General features: G+C 39.2%; 1 protein-coding gene across 1 annotated transcript; it reads left to right on the top strand.

Moving 5' to 3' along the window:
* The first annotated feature begins 13399 nt into the window (after positions 1-13399).
* Positions 13400-17525, top strand: LOC103698782 (1,4-dihydroxy-2-naphthoyl-CoA thioesterase 1-like). Its single transcript, XM_008780831.6, has 3 exons — positions 13400-13613; positions 13739-13930; positions 17194-17525. Exons 1-3 carry the CDS (start codon positions 13455-13457, stop codon positions 17344-17346), a joined length of 504 nt encoding a protein of 167 aa, XP_008779053.1. The 5' UTR covers positions 13400-13454; the 3' UTR covers positions 17347-17525.
* The last annotated feature ends 5572 nt before the right edge of the window (positions 17526-23097 follow it).

Here is a 23097-nt window from a genome sequence, read left to right on the forward strand (position 1 = left end):
GCACCCCAATATCCCGAACTCGTGCAAGAACACATCAATGCTGCCCAAACACAGCCCAGACCAGGTAATGACCCATTTTCCAATACATATAATCCGGGATGGCGGAATCATCCAAATTTTTCTTGGAGGCAGCAAGCTTCGAATAATACCCAACCCTACTCCCAAAATTTTCAAAACCCTCAGAATTTTCATCTCTACCGTCCCTCAACTCAATTTCAACACCGTCCTCCTCCAACCCAAAAAAATACAGCCTTTGAGGAGAAAGTGTTGACTGCCTTCAAGGTTTGGAGGCAAACACACAACTATTGCACTCTCACACGCAATCAATTGCTCAGCTAGAATTCCAAATGGGTCAACTAGCCAATGCATTAAACAAGCGAGAGGAAGGTAAGCTTCCAAGTCAACCAATGAGTAATCCTAGGGGACAATACGTGGCTCAAGAAACTCGACTAAATCATGAGCAAGCCAATGCTTTGACTACCCTAAGGAGTGGATGTATAATAGATAATAAGGTTGGGGAGGGTAACAATAAGGAAGGTGAAGAAGAGGAGAGGAATGTATCACATGAAAACCCAAAACCTTCTTCAGCTAGTCCACCATCTGCCACAACCCACATTCCAAAGGCTCCATTCCCTGAAGCACTTAATGCACCCTCTTCCTTTGGCAAGAAGGGAACTTCATTAGAAGAGATGATGGAGGTCTTCAAACAAGTTAAAATCAACCTCCCACTCCTTGATGCCATCAAACAAGTTCCCTCCTATGCCAAATTTCTCAAAGACCTTTGCACCCAAAAGTGAAAATCTAGAACACATGTGCCTAAAAAGGTCCTCCTAACTGAGCAGGTAAGTTCCATTCTCCAACACAACACCCCTCCAAAGTTCAAAGATCCTGGTGCTCCCACTATTTCCTGTGTCATAGGAAATAACTCCATCGACCGAGCACTCTTAGATCTAGGAGCAAGTGTGAATCTTCTACCCTATTCAGTCTATGAAAAATTTGGGTTGCGTGAATTGAAACCTACCTCGGTATCTTTACAATTGGCTGATCGATCGGTGAAGATGCCAAGGGGGATGATTGAAGATGTTCTTGTCAAGGTAGACAAATTCTATTTTTCAGTAGATTTTATCGTCCTTGACATGGAACATGTGCCCAACCTTAAAAAACAAATTCCTGTGATTCTTGGTCGTCCCTTTTTAGCTACAGCCAATGCATGTATCAACTGTAGAACTGGGGCAATGGATATATCATTTGGAAACATGAAAATTAAGTTGAATGTGTTTCATGCTGCTGACCAACATGTGAGGGAAGACGAGTGTTGCCTAATTGATGAAATGGATGATCTTGTAGAGAACGCCCTTCCCTATATCCTAGCAAATGACCCCTTAGAGGCATGTTTGGCCCATTTTGACATTGACAACTTTGATATAGACAAGGCCGTAGAAGAAGTTAACATCTTACTCGACAATCAATCTCCTATGAGTTCCCTTCCTTGGAAGATCCGACCTGAACCTCTTCCCCCCATTGCTAGCGCACCACTTTGTCCTTCCATTGAAAATACGGAAGGAGAATTGATACAAACACGCACAACCATGGGTTGGCGCATGTGCATTGACTACAGAAAACTTAATTCAATGACTAGGAAGGACCATTTTCCTCTACCTTTCATAGATCAAATTTTAGAACGGTTGGCTGGTCAAGGTTTCTACTGCTTCTTAGATGGTTATTCTGGATATAATCAAGTATCTGTTTACCCGAACGATCAAGAGAAAACCACCTTTACTTGCCCATTTGGGACATTTGCATATAGGAGGATGCCTTTTGGACTATGCAATGCACCCGCAACTTTTCAACGATGCATGATGGCCATTTTTTTAGATATGGTGGAAAACTTTCTAGAAGTGTTCATTGATGATTTCTCAGTCTTTGGCCTATCTTTTGACGATTGTCTGAACAATTTGACCTTAGTTCTGAAAAGATGTAAGGAGACCAACCTAGTATTAAGTTGAGAAAAGAGCCATTTCATGGTTCAAGAAGGCATAGTTTTAGGACACGTCGTGTCTAAGAGGGGCATTGAAGTAGATAAAGCCAAAGTCGATCTTATTTCCAATCTCCCTCCACCCAAAACTGTGAAATAAATCCAATCATTCCTTGGCCATGCTGGTTTCTACCGTCGCTTCATTCAGGACTTCAGTAAGATTTCCAAACCCTTGTGCAATCTTCTGGCCAAGGACACTCCCTTTGTCTTTGATAAAGCATGCGAGGAGGCATTTGAAAATCTTCGCTCGAAATTGACCACTGCACCTATCATACGGCCCCCTAATTGGACCCTTCCATTTGAATTAATGTGTGACGCATCCGACTATGCAATTGGGGCAGTTTTAGGGCAACGGCTAGATAAAGTACCTCATATCATCTACTACGCTAGTAAAGCACTCTCAGATGCACAATTGAACTACACCACCACTGAGAAAGAGTTATTAGCTGTAGTATTTGCGCTAGACAAGTTTCGATCTTACCTTTTAGGATCCAAGGTTACCGTATTCACTGATCATGCTGCCCTTCGACACCTTCTTGCAAAGAAGGACACCAAACCCCGTCTGATTCGATGGATTCTTTTACTACAAGAATTTGACCTAGAAATTCGTGATAAGAAAGGAACTGCAAATGTCGTAGCAGACCACTTATCTAGGATTCTTCTTGAGCCCTCTAAGAATACCTCACCCTTACATGATGCTTTCCCAGATGAACAATTATTTGGGGTACAAGAAATAAAAACGCCATGGTTTGTAAACATAGTAAATTACCTTGCCATAGGACGAATTCCTGATGATTGGTCAACTCAAGACAAGAACCGATTCTTTTCACAAGTAAAGTTCTATTATTGGGATGATCCCGATCTATTCAAATATTGTCCCGATCAAGTAATCCGTCGATGTATCCCCGAATGCGAATTTCAAAGTATTTTTTCATTCTGCCATTCACAAGCTTGTGGGGGATATTTTGGGGGTAGAAAAACTGCAGCAAAAGTATTACAGAGTGGATTTTATTGGCCCACTCTTTTTAAAGATGCCCATAACTTTTGCCAAACTTGTGAACGGTGCCAACGGATGGGTACCATCTTTCGTAGAGATATGATGCCTCTCAATCCTATTTTAATTGTAGAAATATTTGATGTCTGGGGTATTGACTTTATGGGCCCTTTCCCACTATCCTTTGGTTTCGAATATATTCTTGTAGGGATTGATTATGTTTCAAAATGGGTAGAAGCTGTCGCCACTAAAACTAATGACCACAAGGTTGTGATTAAATTTTTACATGAAAACATCTTTTGTCGTTTTGGCACACCCCGAGCCATCATCAGTGATGGGGGATCTCATTTTTGCAACCGGTCTTTCGAGGCTTTGGCTCGCAAATATAACATCATCCACAAAGTTGCTACCCCATATCATCCCCAAACGAGTGGACAAGTCGAGGTGTCCAATAGGGAGTTAAAACACATCTTAGAAAAAACGGTACGTCCCGATAGGAAAGATTGGTCTCAAAGGATAAATGATGCACTCTGGGCCTATCGTACTGCCTACAAAACTCCTATTGGCATGTCTCCCTACCGATTAGTTTTTGGAAAAGCTTGTCACTTACCGGTAGAACTTGAACATAGAGCTTTCTGGGCTATCAAAAAGTTTAACTTAGATATGGCAGTAGCTGGTCCTCACCGAAAACTCCAACTAAGTGAACTTGAAGAATTGCGCAATGAGGCTTATGAAAATGCTAAAATTTATAAAGCAAGGAGTAAGGCTTTTCATGATAAAAATATTAACCGTAAGTCCTTCGAACCTGGTCAAAAGGTTTGGCTATTCAATTCAAAGTTGCGACTCTTCCCGGATAAACTTCGCTGTAGGTGGGATGGACCATTCGTAGTGAAAAAGGTTTTTCCTTATGGTGCAGTAGAGATCCAACACCTCAATGGTGGATATATTTTAAAAGTTAATGGTCAAAGGTTAAAACCTTATGTGGACTATGTTACCGATGGGCAATTGATCGAATTCCTTAATTTGACGAACCCTGTTTATCAAAATAATTAAGGATGCACTGTGTCTGGCTGAAGATAATAAACTTAGCGCTTGTTGGGAGGCAACCCAACTCTCTTAGATGTCTTTTTTAACATTGAGGACAATGTTAGGTTTAGGTTTGGGGGTATTCATCTTGATTTTCATTTCTTGATTTTCATTCAAAAAAAAAAAATTGTTCATAAAATAATAATAATAATAAAATTTTAAATAAAAAAAGTTTTTGTTTTTAAAAAAACCTAATTTCTATACATGAATGCGAGAATGATAAATACACAAGGTATATAAAATCTAAAAAGCCCAATGACTAGTCGGAAGTAATATAAATTTAAGTTCTTTTTATTAAGTCTCTCTTAGGGAGTTGTAAGCTAATTAATACTTTGGAATTTCACTACACACTGGCCGACCCTTCTAAGGTCTAAGCTCGACATTATGTTGATAGTATAGTAGCAACCTTGGACCCTGATGAATCATACTTATCTAATCCAAAAAAAAGAAAAAAAATATCATCAATAATAATGGATTTAGTCAGGAACATCGAAAAGGGCTACCTATTGTCAAAGGTCAAGTGGGCTTGTGATGAGAACTCCGAACATAAGTCCGTAGGGGAGTCTTGATGCCTGACACCTTGTGCCAACTGGTGTGAGAGTTGTCGACTGATTGCTCGTTACACGGAGAAATCACCACAAGAGTAAAAGTGCACAATTTATATGTCTTTATTATAAAAAAAAACTTTGTATTGACCCTGAAAAAGACAATAGTGTGAAAGCCGTCGTTGTAAAAAGTCGAGTAAACTGGAATATTACAGATAAAGCCCGTGAGGTACTAAAGTAAACATCCACAACTCTCGAAATCCTGCAGATAAGATGATTTTGAATCAGTGAGCAGGTTCTTTCGACCAATCCATGGAAACTACTGGTATTAGCAATATTTTGGAGATCCAAACCCTTAGCTTGTGAACGGTCCAGATTTCACCGAGCACTCCAGTATAAATAAGTCTTACAACTCCCTAACGGAAACTTAATGACCTCAACTTGAATTACATTTTGACCTAGGATTTGGGCTGACTTAGTAAATAAAACCGTGTGTGTTTTGAAATTCTTATCATTTTTGTATCTTAAATTAGATTTTAATAATAAAAAAAAAAGAGTTTTTGAAATTTTTTACTAGTATGCATTTGGAATTTGATTTTCACTTTATAGATCAATCGATAAAAAATAATAATAAAAAGAATAAAAATAATAAAAAATAATAATCATAACAATGAATGATTTATTGAAGTTTGTGGGTATCTCACTGGAAACCCTCACGAGACTATAACTCGTCCACTAGGGTAACCTAGGGGTTTAAAGCCTTGTTGCATATGGTAAATGCAATCGCGATGCCTGCGAAAGTGAGTTAGAGTTTCTTCTTTTCTAATTTTATTTTCCTCGAGGACTAGCAAAATGTAGGTTTGGGGGTATGATAAGTGCTAAATAATGTGCAAATTTATCTATTTTATATAGCACTTATTATTATTGTTATGCACATATTTTAAATATTAACAGAAGAAAATGTGTTTCCCCTCTCATTTCATTTTAATAAATTATTAGAGGTAATTCAAGTTTGGTTTCATTTTCTATATTGATTTAGTCTAATGTGTGTGTAGGTCGAGTCACCCCATTCACAAACTAGTCTCAATCTGTTTCATGTGTGGACTACTTTCTCCCACATATGCATGAAGCTATTCATTCCTTTGTCCATGTCATATTTTTCCGTGTGCATCAAGCTTCCCAACCTAGCAAAATAGAGGCCTCTCCCATTTTCTCCACGTGTCCAAACTTCCTTTATTTTAGATTCAAAGCCCTTCCAACCTACCCGAATGGACCCAACCACTTTTCTAAAAAAGGAAGAAGAAATATAAATAATAAAAAATTCACATATCCTACTCATTCCCGTATTCATCTTCCATGTCAATTTCTTTTATCTTCTCCTCCCCTGTTTCAGAACAAGCCGAATGACCACCGCATGCATGACCCGATCTTCCATTCCTTCCTTCCTAGATTTCCTCCAAGCATCCAAGCCATCCAAGATATCCTCCACATTCTCCCAACGTATCCCCGGCTCCATGGATTCCTCCCATCCGCGATGCAATCTCCCCCGCTTCCGCCCAACTTCCAGCCATCCCGGGCTCACAGATCATCTCCCAAATCCTCTCTTTCCATTCTCCTTCCCAGCACTGAAACAGTGGAGATCTTCTTCCCAAGCAGCCAGCCGGTGACTTCTTTCCTTCCCAGCACACCGAAGCAAATCGTCCCGGATTCCTCCCATTCAACCGCACCAGAGCATCCCGTGATCACCCTCGTCCTCCCAGATTTCTTTCTCCAGATTTGATCTCCTCCTGCGATGCAATCTTCCCAGCATCCACGGATCTCAACCGCATTCAACCCAGCTTCTTCCAATTTTTTTGCAGCCACAACCATTCCGGGATACGATCACAGCTCCTTCCATTTTCAGGGATCCCAGCACCCAATGCGCCCAGCCGTGTCCGAGATCTCCTCTGCGTGCCAGCCTTTGCAAGGCATACCTACCACGTCCAGCTCCTTCCCCTTTGATTCCGACGCCAAACAGGGGAAAGAGGGATTTGATACCGGGTGCTCTTGAAGATATAAAAGGAGCTCGGTGGAGGAAAAACAGAGGAGACCTATTTCGGAAGAGAAGAAGAGAGCCGAACCACAGAGAAAAGAAATAAAAAAAAAAAGAGAGAAGGGGGGGAGAGAATATTTTGTGATATTTTGGGAATGATGGGAGGTGAAGGCTTTCATTTGAAGATGGGAGGTCGTCCGGAAGCCATGCTCGGCTAAACGTCTAGTCTAGGGCTGGATGAAGCCCTAGCAATGTTACAGGGCATTATTTTCTTATTTTCTTTATTATTTTGGAGCTTGGTTTAAATTCTTATTATCAATGAAAAATTCTTTTATGATGTTTAAACTTTGAGCATGCTATTTATTATTCATGTTTGCTAAAGTAGTCTAAGATGATCCATGCCTAGGAAGATGAGGTGTACTGCACCCTAGATTAGCATAATTAGGTAGACAGTTCTTGCTATACCGAAGATGGATTTTCTTAAAACTCTTTATGCTTTTATTTTAAAAGGCTTGTAGCCAATATTGCATGCCTCTCCAAAAGATAAAAAAATAAAGAATACAAATCCTGATGCAATGCTATGTGGTGGACTCCAAACCCTAGATCCATTTATTCTGATAAATTCTAATTCGCACTCATAGTTTAATTTAGTTAAATCAAGTTAGCAAATTCTTCTTCTTGATTTATTTTAAAAAAAAAGAAAAATAACTTATTCTTCAATCCCTGTGGACCGACACCCATAATCACTATCCTACAGGATACGTGCTATTGCGTGGTTTATTTTTGAAATTGAAATAACCGATCACTGAACGATTGCCCGGTTCATGGACTAAACAAGAGAAATTCCGCTTCTTAGCTTGTGTAAAATGGTATTTTTGGGATGAACCATACTTGTTCAAATACTGTCCTGATCAAATCATCAGACGATGCATCCCTGAACATGATCAAAGGAATGTCCTTTTCTTTTGTCATGACCATGCTTGTGGTGGTCATTTTAGTGGGAAGAAAACTGCTGCAAAAGTTTTGCAGTGTGGATTTTATTGGCCCACACTTTTTCAAGATGTGCATGACTATTGTAAATCTTGCGATCGATGTCAACGATTAGGAAAACTTTCGAGAAAAAATGAGATGCCCCTGAACCCTATCTTAATTATAAAAATCTTCGATGTTTGGGGTATTGATTTTATGGGTCCTTTTTCTATGTCGTTTGGGCACCAGTACATTCTTATGGCAGTTGACTATATATCAAAATGGATTGAGGCTATCGCGTGTAAGACCAATGATCACAAAGTGGTGATCAAGTTCCTTAAAGAATCTATCTTTGCTCGTTTTGGTACCCCTCGTGCTATCATTAGTGATGGGGGGAAATATTTTTGTAATAAAATATTTAAAGCCCTTATGAGTAAATACAACATTAATCACAAGGTCAGTACACCATATCATCCACAAACAAGTGGATAAGTCGAAATTTCCAATTGGGAAATCAAGACCATCCTTGAAAAAACTGTTAATACATCTCGGAAGGATTGGTCTCTTAGGCTAACAGATGCACTGTGGGCATATCGGACGGCTTACAAAACACCAATTGGAATGTCTCCATATAGAACTGTCTATGGCAAGGCCTGCCATTTACTTGTCGAGTTAGAGCACAAGGCCTATTGGGTTATTAAACATTTAAATTTCGATCTTGACAAAGCGGGAGAACATAGGAAGCTTCAGCTCGATGAGCTTGAAGAAATTAGAAACGATGCTTACGAGTGTGCCAAGAAGTACAAAGATCGCATGAAGATCATGCATGATAAAATGATCATTCGTAAGGAATTTCACCCAGGACAGAAAGTTCTTTTATATGACTCTCGATTACATCTGTTCCCTGGAAAACTTAAATTCCGCTGGAATGGCCCATACATTGTGGAGAAAGTGCATCCGCATGGTGCGATAATTGTTAGGAACCCGCCCATGCCGTAGAAAAATTTCAAAAATTTCAGATGCAGCGGAAGAGGCATGCGCAGGATCAACCGTTCATCGCATGAACGTTGTTTAAAACCGTTCATAGATAGATAAGGATTAAAAACTTTTAAATAACATTAGAAGATCAGATCTTCACCTTGTGCGGGTAGATGATCACCGCAAACTGATGATCGTGGTTTTGGATGAAGGTTCGCTTGAAGCCGTTCAAGTGCCCGGCCTCTACAAGTATCCACACGAAACAAGAACCGATCAAGCTTCTTTGTCTCCCCGGGATGCTAGCTCCCTTGCAGAGACAACTTTTAATGGATGATCTCCTCTCTTTCTTTCAACTCTTGAATGTGCTTGAGAGGAGGAAGAAGAAGGATGAAGAATAGTAAAGGAACAAAACCCCTACAGCCTTCTTTCTTTTCCTTGCGTTGGAAGGAGGAAGGGAGGATGAAGAGGCCACCTTTCTTTTTCTTCCTTTGCTTACGGCTGAACCAAGGAAAGGGGAGGAGAGGGGGCCACGAATTGGAGAGGGAGAGGGCTTCAATGATGCCCTAGGTCAGCCCCCACGCCTCCTCTTAAATAGCATGTGGAGCTCCTACTTTGTAGGAGCTCCTCGATAAACTTCCAAGAGGGGCGCCGGCCCCTCTTCTTTGCCGCACCAAGCAAGGAAAAGGAGGAGGGGCGTATGCCCCTCCTTCATGGAGGATTAGGAAGGTCACTCATGGTTAGGTCCTAATCTAATTAGGCTTGGACCAAGGGTGAACCAATTTGGGTTTAATCTAGGTAAGTCCTAATCCAATTAGAACTTAATGAACCATGACTCAATTGAACCCTTCAATCCTAATCCAATTAGGAGTCTTATTGATTCATTAGATTAATAATTAATTAGGACTTAAGAAATCCTAATCCAATTAGGACTTATTTAATTTTGGTCCTAATCCAATTAGGACTCTGATAGGATTCCCAATCCTAATCCAATTAGGACTCTAGGAATCCTACTCTAAGTAGGAATCCTAGTCCTACTCCAAATAGGATTTCCAGTCCTAATCCAATTAGGACTCTAGGAATCCTATTCCAAGTAAGAATCCCAGTCCTACTCCAAATAGGATTCCCAGTCCTAATCCAATTAGGACTCTAGAAATCCTATTCTAAGTAGGAATCGTATTTAAGTCCAATTAATTAATTTCCTTTGTTCCTTCTTCAACTATTTATCAATCGAATTAATTACTTGTGATTCCTAATCACGATTCAACCATCGGATCGGTCAGTGCTTCTAATATGTGTGACCCCATAGGTTCTATTCTGACTGGTAGTGAGATATAATGTGATCTCTATCACAATACCATTGAAAACTCCTTTTCAATGGGTTGGAACGATTCCAACTCTACTCATCAGGGTTTATCGATCATCGAGATAATCCCTATGAGTCCCACCATCCACCAGTGACACCTAGCAGCATGTAGTGGCTACCCAGCAGAATAGAATGATGAACCTCTAGGTGCAGTTATCATGTGATACAGTCCTTCTATCGTGGATCCCTACAGGACGGAGGTCATGGATAACTCATCAAACTCCTTCGTCTGTCATATGTCAAGATTTATTCGACTTAAGTTCGAGAGCGGAGAACTCTTTCTCCACTGTGCAATCTGCCCCGGCCGAGGTCTTACGAACTCAGTCTTATAAATCACATAGGATCTCTCCTTATCTATTAAGGTCGATAGATTCCTTATAGGTGCATATCCTACTCCTACAGTGAACCTACTGCAGCCAATCTACACTGCATGGACCCATATGGCTAGAGACCATGTATATGTGCAATCAAACTACAATAACCTCACTGTGAGTAGCCGAAGCATCGCAGGTCAAAGGACCCATCACACTACTGCAACATCAAGCAAGTCACTGACGAGTGGATAGACATCCAAGTGACTTCTTGTCTTGGTCACGCTCAGTACCCTTGTTCTTAACAAGCACCTGCACTATTACTTCAGTGTCGCCACACTGTGGACTCGAGTCTCGTCCATCCATAAAGAAAGCAATGTGTGCACTGATCTCATCGGATCGATCACCGTCCTCGTGATGATCCATCGATCAGGAGGGTTTAGAAATTAATCACTAATGATACATGGCTCAAATTCTCAACTTTTGAGAATATGCATCATCATCTTATTAATTTCTTGGACGATTCATAGACACAATAACAATATGAATGAAAAAGATGCCTTTTATTTATTCAATAATAAATAGTCAAGTACAAAATTATGTCCCTAGAATTAACAGTGTGTCAGCCAGATTGGCTTCTAGGGCATATATCTAACAATCTCCCACTTGCACTAAAGCCAATCAGTCATATATCTTAGTCCCATCTTCTCAAGGTGGGCTTCAGTCTTTTGTTGACTTAGCTGCTTAGTGAATGGGTCTGTCACGTTGTCCGCGGAGTCTACTCTCTGCATCTCGACATACTTCTTCTCAACATAGTCGCGTATGAGGTGGAAGCGCCGCTCTATGTGCTTGGACTTCTGATGAGACCTTAGCTCCTTAGCAAGAGTTATGGCGCCATTATTATCGCAGTAGAGTGTTATGGCATCTGATGTCATCACGTCCAACTCTGCAATGAATTTCTTGAACCAGAAGCCTTCTTTAGCAGCTTCAGAGGCGGCGATGTATTCAACTTCCATAGTAGAATCAACAATGATCGGTTGTTTAGAACTTTTCCAATTCACCGTACCACCATTGCACAAGAACACATATCCAGATGTTGACTTCCTATCATCGACATCAGTCATGAAGTCTGAATCTGTGTACCCTTCTACCTTTAACTCTGATGATCCTCCAAAGACCAAGAATAAATCTTTAGTTCTTCTCAAGTACTTAAGAATATTCTTCATAGCTGTCCAGTGTTCTTCACCTGGATTCGACTGATATCTGCTTGTGACACTCACAGCAAGGGCTATATCAGGTCGTGTACATAGCATGGCATACATGAGGCTCCCTATTGCTGATGCATAGGGGATCTTGCTCATGCGTTGAATCTCTTCAGATGTGTTGGGGCACATCTTCTTGGAGATATGAATTCCATGCCTTAGGGGTAAGAGACCCCTTTTAGAGTTTTTCATGCTGAACCTTTTCAGCACTTCCTCTATGTACATCTTCTGTGATAGGCCAAGCATCCTTTTAGATCTATCTCTATAGACCTTTATTCCCAAAATATAGGATGCTTCCCCAAGGTCTTTCATGGAGAACTCTTTTGACAACCAGACCTTAACCGAGGTTAGCATGGGAATATCATTCCCTATTAGGAGGATGTCGTCCACGTACAGTACGAGAAATACGACAGCACTCCCACTAACCTTTTTGTAAACACACGGTTCCTCTTCATTTTTGATGAAATCAAACATTTTGATTGCGTCATCGAAACAAGTGTTCCAACTCCGAGATGCTTGCTTTAGTCCATAGATGGACCTTTGCAGCTTGCAGACCTTGTGATCTCCATCACTGGAAGTGAAACCCAAAGGTTGTTCCATATAGATATCTTCATCAAGATATCCATTCAGGAAAGCAGTTTTCACGTCCATCTGCCAGATTTCATAATCATGAAATGCTGCAATGGCAAGCAATGTTCGGATGGATTTCAACATGGCTACAGGTGAAAAGGTTTCCTGATAGTCAATGCCTTCACGTTGACTATATCCTTTCGCCACTAGCCTTGCTTTATAGGTCTCTACCTTTCCATCCGAACCTATCTTCCTTTTGTAGATCCATTTGCATCCAATAGGTTACAATACCTTCTGGTGGATCTACTAAGTTCCAGACTTGGTTGGAATGCATGGAGTCTAACTCTGACTTCATAGCTTCCAACCATTTCTCGGAATCGATATCAGATATTGCCTCGTCGTAGGTTTTGGGATCCTGTATGTGATCCCTATCTCCCACTAGGAACATTTCCTCGGTATCCTCTTCTAGTATACCTAAGTATCTATCGGGAAGATGGGAGACCCTACCAGATCTGCGAGGTGGTTGAGGGATATCGTGTACTGGCTCTGTATGAATGGGTTCGATAGGATCCATGTACTCAAAAGGTGAGAGGTAATACCATCCAAGTGAAGGTCGTGTGCAAGTGACCAAATTTGCAGATGTTTAGAAGATTTTGAATTTGAAGCATATTTATAAATTGAGCCACATGCAAGGATCTAGATGCCATTAGACCAATTGGAGCGTAATCGGTATCCATGTATAAATCCACCAAGAGCTTTGTTGACATCTGAATACAGTGGTGGCTCCTAGATAATCGCACTAACTTTACATGTCTCTCCACTGAAATACCTAACCATGTGGTTGGATCAACATGCCATTAGGCGCACTTCAAATGTTGCTCACTTTGCTTGGTTCTAAATTTATGCTCCTTTATGGCATAGGGGCTCCAATAACAGAAGTGCCTTCAACCTTAATCCATCCGTTGGTTACGAAGTACACCATCTGACGAAAAAGGAGCGAGACATGAAAAGAGTCTCTGACCATCAAAAGAAGCGATTAGAGAAAGTGAAATAAAGCATTTTCCAGAGATAAAAAGGATTTTGTAGAAGATAAAATAGCCCAGAACTATGTAGGTAGGCACAGGTTTTCTTGTCTGTTTTTGTGTGTGTGTGTGTCTGTATGTAGAAGAGGTAGGTGTGGGCTTTATGTTTTTTTTTATTCTGTGTGGTAGAAGAGGTAGGTGTGTGGGCTCCTCTTTGAACCTTGTACCTTCATAAAGGATGAGGAAATAAAACAATCCACCTAGTATGTCATCTTGCACCAAAGAGGATGGCACCAACTCCAGATCCCACAGGAATATCATCTCCATCTCCGGCAACAATGACTGCAGCTATCGACCGAACCCTCCATGCTATCGGTTTCGAGTTCGAGCTCATCTCACCGGAAAAGGTTGCAGGCAGGCTGAAGGTCACCACAACATGCTGCCAGGTAGAATTCTCTACTAGTAATCCATCTCTGTTTGATTCCAAGTCATGCAAGAAATCGATGTCTTTGCCTTCTTATTTTATACATGATTGAAGCATCCTAAGTAAAATTTTTGTTTTTTGTATCAGCCTTTTGATGTGCTCAATGGAGGGGTGTCGGCTCTCATTGCAGAAACCTTAGCCAGCTTTGGAGCCTATGTGGCCACTGGATTCCGGAGAGTCGTTGGGGTTCAGCTCTCCACCAACCATCTCAAGCCAGCTGTGCTCGGCGAAGAAGTAGAGGCAGAAGCCAGGCCCATCCAGAAGGGCAAAACCATCCAGGTAAAGGAACCAAATCTGCTTCCATGGCTCAAGGCAAATTGTGTTCAAATCCAGTAGGGCAAGTAGCCCTCCACTGCCCTATTACTTGCATAGCTGCACTCTGATCCAAAAGTCACATGAGAGGATAATTCTGTGGCCTAGAGATCATCCATGGGGTGGCCTATGGATCTGAGAGATGGCACGGTAATGGTAATGGCAGGCAGGGCAAGTTGATAGCCTGTAACACATCAGCCCACTGTCGTTGGAATTAAAGAAGATAGAGACAGCCCCCAAACAACACCTGCCTTTGAACTTTAGAAAGCCAGCTGCTTAATTTCGGCCTATTGACAGAAGTTTAGGAGACTGGTCAGAGGAAGGAATCAAAACAAATAGGTCGGTCAGAAATAATTATAGCTAGCAAGAAGTAGGGAAACAAACCTGGACCATGTCTTGGAAGAACATTTCTACTCCACAGTCCAACTAAAGAAAAACCAAACAATATCCATCAATTCCATGAAGTGATGACTCCTATTTACTCATGCCATAAGAAATGCACAAATGCTTCACAGTACACAAAGGTTTGTTTTCATTTTTTTTCTCAACAGAGCATATAGATAGATCACTCTTGGATATTGTTTTCAGATGTGGTCATTGTAAGCATTCTCTCTACAATAGTAAAACAGCAATAGTAATCATCTTTTTGTCATTTGCCTCATGAATTTGATGGCATTTCATTCTTTCAAAAATATAAAGAAAACAGGTAATGAACTTGTAAGGGAGAGCATCTACTTCAAGCGAAGAAAGTAAAATTCAAGGATTATACCAAATGATGTCTCGTATTCTTTAAATATCAAGGGAAAATCTATGGAGAAAATTTTGTCGGATGAGACTAAAGTGAAATACTCCAACTATGTCATTAAGTAGGTCTGATGAAGTGATGTGAACAATTCTCAAAATCCAGCCAGCAGCCACCTCAGGTCTCTTCAAGAAAAATACTCTAATTCACTTCTTGCCTGAGATCTCTTTTGCCACAATCACAAAGATATTGGAAGATCTGTGACTCTTGACAAGGGAAATACTTCCTTAAGTCAGATGACCTATCCAAGTTCCTTTCATAATTCAACTCTTTCACCTTGCCAATTAAAGGCCTCCACACCCATTAAAGACCCTCTCTTAATATTATCTTCTTAGTTCTTCTGTATGATTAGTTGTTGACATACATCATGGTGCTACTCCCCGGAATCTAAATGACATTTGTAAAGAATAATATTATAGGCTTTCAAATTGCCAAGGATACGTCCACCTTACCAAGCCGGTCTTGAAATCTCATGCAGACCTTGGAGTTTCCACTAATCACTTCCCATAAGATGTTTGCTTGCATATTTCCCATCTTATCCAGTATTTTCATTGCCAGATTACGAAAGAAACAAGAAATTGGGTAAAGTGGGTTGCTCTAATGAGTGCAGTCCTTTCAGCCCAAGGAACACAATCTCATTGTCACGTACATCATTTACATAACTTTCTACCTCCAGCTCTTGTTTAGAGAAAACCTGGGGTCAAGACCAAGAGGGTGTTTAAATATTTAAATAGCAGTGCACTCTCCAAACAACTTCATGTGGTTCTCAATAATTTTTACCCCATCACAAAGCTCTTGGGAAGTTGGCTTTCAGACACAAGACCACCACAAACTGTAGCAGGAAAATGTTTTCATATATTCAATGTCATTTCCTGTAACATGCGAATATTATCTGCTTCCATGCAACATGCAGCCCCTTGTTCTTGACATGAGCATGACAAAATCTAATGAAGAATTTTGTCCTGACCAATTTAGCAAACACATACGATCTATAATAATAACCTAAAGAGAGGATCCCTTACCTTCATCCTCAGTAGTTCTTGGAATAACGTTTCACGCATCGTAATTAAAAAAGAACTAAAAAGAATGGTGTTTTCTTTGATGACATTAGTTCTACTTGTAATAAGAGTCAGAAGTTTTGGATAATTACTTTTTATTTTTTTCCTCCAGATCTATTTTTTAATCCTACCTCTATTTATGATTAGTAATCATGAACCCTCTAACAAGATAAAAAAGTGAATTTCTCCCTCCGAGGAATTAGAATTAGGAAAAATATAAAAAACTCTGTATTAATATAGACAATAAAAAAATATTGAAATCAAAATAAAAATAAATAAATATAAAATAGAGAGAAATAAATATAAAATAGAGAACACAAGAATTTATGCCCACCCTTCATCTAGAGTCAAAAATAGAAACCCACACATGCTGCACACTCTGTGCTTCATGTCAGTCATGCAAATGATGCAACTTACATCTTTTCCATATGCCTACATACCAAATTGCAATGAAAATCTTGCTCAAAAGTAATGCACCTTCGATAAAAAACCTGTGGGTACAACAGATAAAGAACCACTTTAAAATGCTAATATCAGGTCACTGGGTCTAGAAACTTTAATTTTCTTTACATCTCTTTTGTAGAAAGATTTGATGAAAAAGCTGAATCCAAAATCACCTCCCCACCCCCCTTATTCTCTGAAGAACACTTGCAAGATAAGAAGCTAATACATAATAGTATCTTTAAATTCTTAAACAGAGAGGGAAGTCGAAACCGCCAGGAACAAACGCACCATCTCTTCAAACAGCAAACATCTACTCCCTAATCTCCTCGACTTCTATCTTTTCAGCCACAAGTCATAGGGATTAGAAACAAGAAAATCCACCCCCACCAAGGATCTAGTCAAAAGGTTGAAAGTATATATTTCTTATAGTAAAAAAGGCCAGGCAATTTCTGATTTAATCTTGCTCATGTCCACCACCCACATCATATGCACCTTAGTTCTTCTAAGTTGATAATGTCGCTACATAAGGAAATGGTATACCAGAGAAGAACATTGCATTTCTAACTTGCTCAACTAGTCGGTCACTCTCAAGTTCTTGACATGAAATATACGGATTTAAAATATACAGGATTATGTATCAACAATTTGATGAGGATTGCAGGAAGGAATCTACAGTTACTGTATTGCAGTTCTCCGAGTGTCATCTCATCAGTTTAGTTATATGAATTTTGCTTCAATCATCATATTTATGTAAAAATAAAAACAACAACAACGACAGAGAAAAGAACCACACTTGTTTGTTACAGGAAGAAAATGGTCAAAGCAGCCTGATCTTTTTTATGGACAACCGTAAACTTTTAGACTTGTTGATTAGTCTATGTTGAACCATATGATGCTTTTTTAACATAATAATTAGTGTTGGATAGGTATGGGAGGTGCAGATCCAAAAGAGAGACCCTTCAACCACAGGGAGCAAAGTACTTCTGTCAACATCTAGGGTTACTCTAATATGTAATCAACAAGCATCAGAGAGCATGAAGAGCTATGAAGAGACTCTGAAGAAGTATGCCAAGCTTTGACATGTATATTTGCATTATGAATCTTCTCCAAATTATAATTTTGTCAGCACTTGTTATGAACATCTGGATGAAGGCTTATGGAAAAAATGCATGACATACTTTTACATGACAAAGTTTGAGTCTCAGATAAAGGATCTGTAAGAAACAACCCGAAATTAATTTTATATTCTTTCAAGTTATTACTGTTTTTAGGGATGTATGTGGAGGAAGGTCCTTACAACCAGCTATTCACCTAACATCGGTTGCCTGCCTTCAGTTCATATCCAAGTCTAGGGCTAGCAACAAGTCGTGCATTTAATGGGGTTTAGAAATTGAAATGTTGCAAGAGATGCAAGGAAGGGTTTGCAATTGTTTTGATCTAGCAATAGCAAAATAACTAAAAGAAGGTGAGCATATACGAACTTTCATGTGTAGATCAAGCTTGTTACAGATGGAATATTTTCTAAAAGGGGCAAAAGGATGACAAATAAGAAGATAACATCTTTCAGAGTGGGTAGAAAACAATTAAAATAAATAAAAAGATCATAAGATAAAGGTACTTGCTCTAATCAATTTCTATATCAGGGTAATAGGCAAAATAATAAAACTGCAATCTAAAGAGAAAGAAAAGACACCATCACCTTGCATGGCCCTTTCCTAAATAACAAGGTGCTTCCACCTTTAACAAGCAACAAGTTTACTTGCTACTCACCCACTCCACCATCCTAACTAAAGCCAACTTTTAGAAAACCCTTATGCTTCGCCCTTTCCATTTCTTAGCCAAAACATCTCACTTCTTTCCATCAAAAAAATTTTCTCATGAGCTCTTCAAGTTTTCAACTGTCACCACTATAATCTTGAAAAGAGAAATATCAAAATCAAAATAAAGGAAAAAGTTGCTTCAATAGGTATGTGGCTACCTCTTTTTTCATCTCTACTAGCAGATTGTCTTTCTACCTGCCGAAGGACAACAAACCCAAGAACATTTCTTAGGCATGCGATATACTAAAAAGGCCTAGATGGTACCTTCGTATTTCTCTACCTTACACCAAATAAACCTCACAACCTTATTAAACACTTCAATCAAGATTCTGCTCCAGTTAGAGATGTTTCTGCCATATGACAATTTCCCTAAATTGTCTTCAAATCATAATGCTACAAACTCCAAAATTCATGAAGACCTTGCAGGCAAAGCATAGCCATGTAATCTGCCATGCTATAATTGTTGGGAATTGTATCCTAAATGTCAATCGTCAGCATATTGATGATTGAATTTTGTAAATAAATTGACAAATTAATAAAATATTATTTGGCATTATTCATCATTTCATCTTCAAATGAACTCTTATATGATGAAGTCCTTAGGACTTATGTTATGATAAAGGAGGATTTATCTTTGAGTCCTTAAACTTGTTCGCGACCAAATGATATGTTGTTACTAGGACGACAACATTATCGAGATTAGGTCGTTGTGTGACATATACGTTGGTTGTCCTCTTAACCAAGGAGTGTGGAGACACTGGTATGCCATACAGGTGAAGTGTAGAAGTACATTTCACTGAACGTGACCAATTCCGGAATGCTCTACTGTCAAGAGATGTTCCGAGTGGATATGGATATAAGTTTGGCCCTCTGACCTGAGATCGCAACTTGTGACTAGCAAGCAACTCACTGTACTTTGGTACCGGACTACCTGAATTTCTAATTCAGTGACGAAAGGTCACTGGGTGCAGTCAAGTACTTGCGTAGTCAGTTGTGAGTCGAGATGGAATTGACCCCTCCTGCAAACAGGAGATAATGTCTTGTGATTAATTTAGCAAAACCTTGGCCAGAGTAATCCCAGTGAGAAGTCACGGGATATCTAAAGTTAATCACATAATGGATGTACTAATTATAGGGTTGACAGTGAGCTCTAAGTCATCCTGGCATTAGGAGTCAAAGGGATTGAATTATACAGTAACCATAGTCCAGAGTTCCAGAATATTTGCTTCGCATATATTCGGCCTATCCGGACGTCGGATACCATTGCTAGATGGTCACATCGATTAGTATAGGAAGACGTTCCTATACTACCGGCTTAGGTTCGAACCTATGAGGTCACACGCATAGAAGTTTCTAGGTTGATCAAATGGCTGATTGATGATTAAGAATCATTCAGAGGTAATTTGGTCAATTCGATTGACAAATTATCCAAAGCAAAAATTGTATTAAAATAATTATTGAATTATTGGAGGATTAATTAGCAATTAGATTGCTAATGAACTCAATTTGATTGAGTAATTGGGCTTAGGTTGAGCCAAATTGAATAGGATTCAATTTGGGCTGCATCAGGGTTTGACCTAATTGGATTGGGTTCAACCCAAGTAGATTGAGCTTGACCCAATTGATGGGACTTGATCCAATTGGATTGGGCTTGATCCAAATCAATTAGAAGACCTTATTTGATGAGGATTATGAGTCCAAATAATCAGAATTGGATAAGAAGAAGAATCCCTAAATTTTAGGAACCCATCCTTATCTTCTTGGAGAAGAATGACACCTTAATTTATTCTCAATATTTTCTACGTCTATCCTCTTTATTTTTAGCCAAAAATTGGCATGAGAAGAGAGGAGGCGTGGGGCTATAATTCCTATAAAAATGGCGCCTTAAATCTTTCTAGAAAGATTTAGATGAATTTCCTAATTTGTAGGGATTGCATGGTGCATGAAATAGGGTGGTCTGCGGCTGAATTTTGGATGCATGAATTCCTATATTTTAGGGATCCAAAATGCACGAAATTTGGATATGTTTATCTCTCTTAGCTTTCAAACTACCAGAATTTTTTGGGAATTTTATCAGCCAAATTAATTGGCTAAATTAGGTGTGATACGTGGGGGGATCTTTTGGCTATAAAGACCCCCATGCCTTGGGTTCAATGTATACCATATTTAGAGGTTTCAAAAAATTCTGAAAAAATTCTCTGAGGGCCTCCATCCCTTCTTCTCCTTCTTCCTCACGTCCATCCTCCTTCTCCTTGAAGAACAATCAAAGGTTGAGGGTTTAGAAGGAGAAAGCTTCAGCCATTGCTGCGTTCCTGCGCGAGCTAGCACTCCCGCGGAAGACGATCTACCTAGGGCTTCGCGTGTACTTTTCAAAGAGGCCATTCGTGTGCGTGGCTGCGAAGTCAAGGATCAGATCCATAAGTTTCTTCCATCATAAAAGGTATTAATCCCACATCAATATTTTATTTTGGAGTCAGGGTCTAAGTCTGATTCCCCGAGGTTTTACCCTCCTTTGGGGCTCCTCACGGAGTTATCTCCAGAATCCATTCGATGGATATTCGAAGATTAATCGAAATAGAGTTCTTAAGTTTCAGATCTGATAGTTAATCATGCATGAAAATTTTAGCATAATTGTTTAAACGATTCCGGCATAATCCTATGTGTTCTTAAGGTGCTGATTTCTAGATTTGATCTTGTAAGCATGCATGAATTAAATTGTTTGATTCGATTTTTTCGCTGCATTTTAAAACTTAAAAACAACTACGTATGGCTTGATCCCCCTTATGAAGGGGTACGTAGGCAACCCGATCAGGTTCAGCCATGGTTTTAAAAAAAAAAAATCAGCATGCTTAACACCGAAGAACTTAAGATTCACTTTCAGTGGTATCAGAGCCAGGTTCATGTTTAAACTTTTATGTTTTAATTCTTGTAATTAAATATGAAATCATTAACATACTTAGATTAGATCTAAAGTATTTTTTATGATTGATTTAATTGCTGATTATGCATGATTAACTAGATCTGAAATTTTGAATGCATATGATGCATGTTTGTGTTAAGATTTGTAACATAAATAAATCTGAAATCATAATATTGTTTAGATTAGATCTAAATAAAATTTATGATTCATATGATCTCTGATTTTAATGAACAAATCAGATCTGAAAATAAAAGTGAAAAAAAAACAAATACATAAGATGTATGTTGTTTGTATTAATTCATGTTGTTATGTATATGTGATGCATGAACATTAAATATAATGACTTAAACATGAATTAAATCTGATTACATGTGATTAATTACAAAAACTCAGATCTGAAAATATGTTTTAAGAACTGAAAGATTGTAATTAATATGTAATTAAAAAGAAATATGCAATGATCAAAACTTTCATAAGTCTAAACTTAATTGAGAATTAAGTGTTATGAAATAGAATTGTAACTCAATTAATTGACATTGCATAATTCTTTGGGCATATGGGTTAGCTTGAATCAAGTTCCTAGGATTGGGTTAGACCTAAGGTTAGAATCATACATGGACAAATAGAATTAATTGATCAAATCTAATTAAGTAGTAACTAGATTAGGTCAAGAAAATTCTAGATCAATTTACAATAGTTGTAGATGGATCAAGTCCATGTCTTTGATTAGACCAAGATGGAAGTTGATTTAGGCTCAGAGGTGCAGCCCGAGTCATTTGAGTATTCAAATCGAAATTGATTAACCAGTCGGTGTCTAAAGTAAGTTTGGCAGTTTTGACTGGTGGTTTTTAATTGGGAGCTACTCGCACTGATTCGTCTTTGTCGAGTTAATGGCATATCCCTTCCACCGATCTCACTTACCTGGCCGACATGGTCAATCACATTTTGATTGGATCACTTAATGATTCGAGTTAGCCCATGCCTATAAGGAAAATCAGTTTGACTGATTTGGGTGCCTCCTTAATCGGTTTAAGTCTAATCTGATTTGGTGAAGTCAGTGGGAGAAATTAAACTAACCGGATCTTCTTATCTATCCTAATTAAGAAATCCTCTAAAATTATTAGGTCCTTAAAATGAAATGGTTATGGGGATAACTAGGTCATAGCCTCTCATTAAGTTGGGTGATAATGGGTCCAATGCTTTGATAATTATTGGAGGCGCGACACGCCTGGTACTTATCAAGCATTGGAATTGTCATTCAATATATGATGAGTTAAGTGTACCTTCAATAGGCGGTCAGGTGAGCCGAGCCACACTCGGGCTTGGTCGTCTATTAGTTGATTAGACTTAATCCTATCATTTAATGGTTGGACCTGACTAGGGTATTCGGTGGAGGCGCCACACGCCTGCCGAAGAACCTAGGGCAAAATTATCACTAGAAGTTGCTTGGTGAAGCAACTGGTTTAGAACCTACCAATAGGTGCATATGGGTTAGCCGAGCCACACTCGGGCCTATATGCGATCTATTGGGTTCTAGTGCCCACTAAAGAATTAGGAGTAATTTTTCGAATTGGAGGTAGAGGCTACCAATTTGTATAAAATAGTGGGGGTATCTTTAGACTAAAGTCCAAGTCTACCGTGTTTAGTCAATTCATATACTAATAGCCAAATTTTCTTTTATATAGAAATGACCACAAGTTTGTCACTTCGCTCATTATTGGATAATGACAAGTTGACAGGTCCCAACTTCAATAATTGGTATAGAAAACTGAAAATTGTGCTAAAGCATGAATGGATCCTTTATGTGATAACAGATCCGGCACCTGAGCAGCCCACTGCTAATGCACGGGGTACAGTCAGAGACACTTATCAGAAGTGGCTCAGTGATCATATCACTGTCCGTTGCATTATGCTCGCTGCAATGAATGATGAGTTTAGTAGGCATTTTGAGAATGCGCAGCCGGAAGACATCATTCAAGTGTTGAATGAATCTTTCGGTATTCCTGATGATGTTGAAAGGCACAAAACTAGTTGTGCTATTTTCAGCGCACGTATGAAGGATGGGGCTTCGGTGACCGATCATGTATTGT

The sequence above is a fragment of the Phoenix dactylifera genome, chromosome 17 (assembly GCF_051530095.1).
Source record: "Phoenix dactylifera cultivar Ajwa chromosome 17, Ajwa_hap1_PhDact_Kaust_v1.1, whole genome shotgun sequence".
In the NCBI taxonomy this organism is placed as follows: Eukaryota; Viridiplantae; Streptophyta; class Magnoliopsida; order Arecales; family Arecaceae; genus Phoenix; species Phoenix dactylifera.

What these genes read in the sequence shown, in the direction of transcription:
- LOC103698782 (XM_008780831.6), top strand. Translation starts at nt 13,455, where the DNA reads ATGGCACCAACTCCAGATCCCACAGGAATATCATCTCCATCTCCGGCA. An exon ending in TCACCACAACATGCTGCCAG is followed by an intron (nt 13,614 to 13,738) that starts GTAGAATTCTCT and finishes TTTTTGTATCAG; the next exon opens with CCTTTTGATGTGCTCAATGG. An exon ending in AGAAGGGCAAAACCATCCAG is followed by an intron (nt 13,931 to 17,193) that starts GTAAAGGAACCA and finishes AGTGTTGGATAG; the next exon opens with GTATGGGAGGTGCAGATCCA.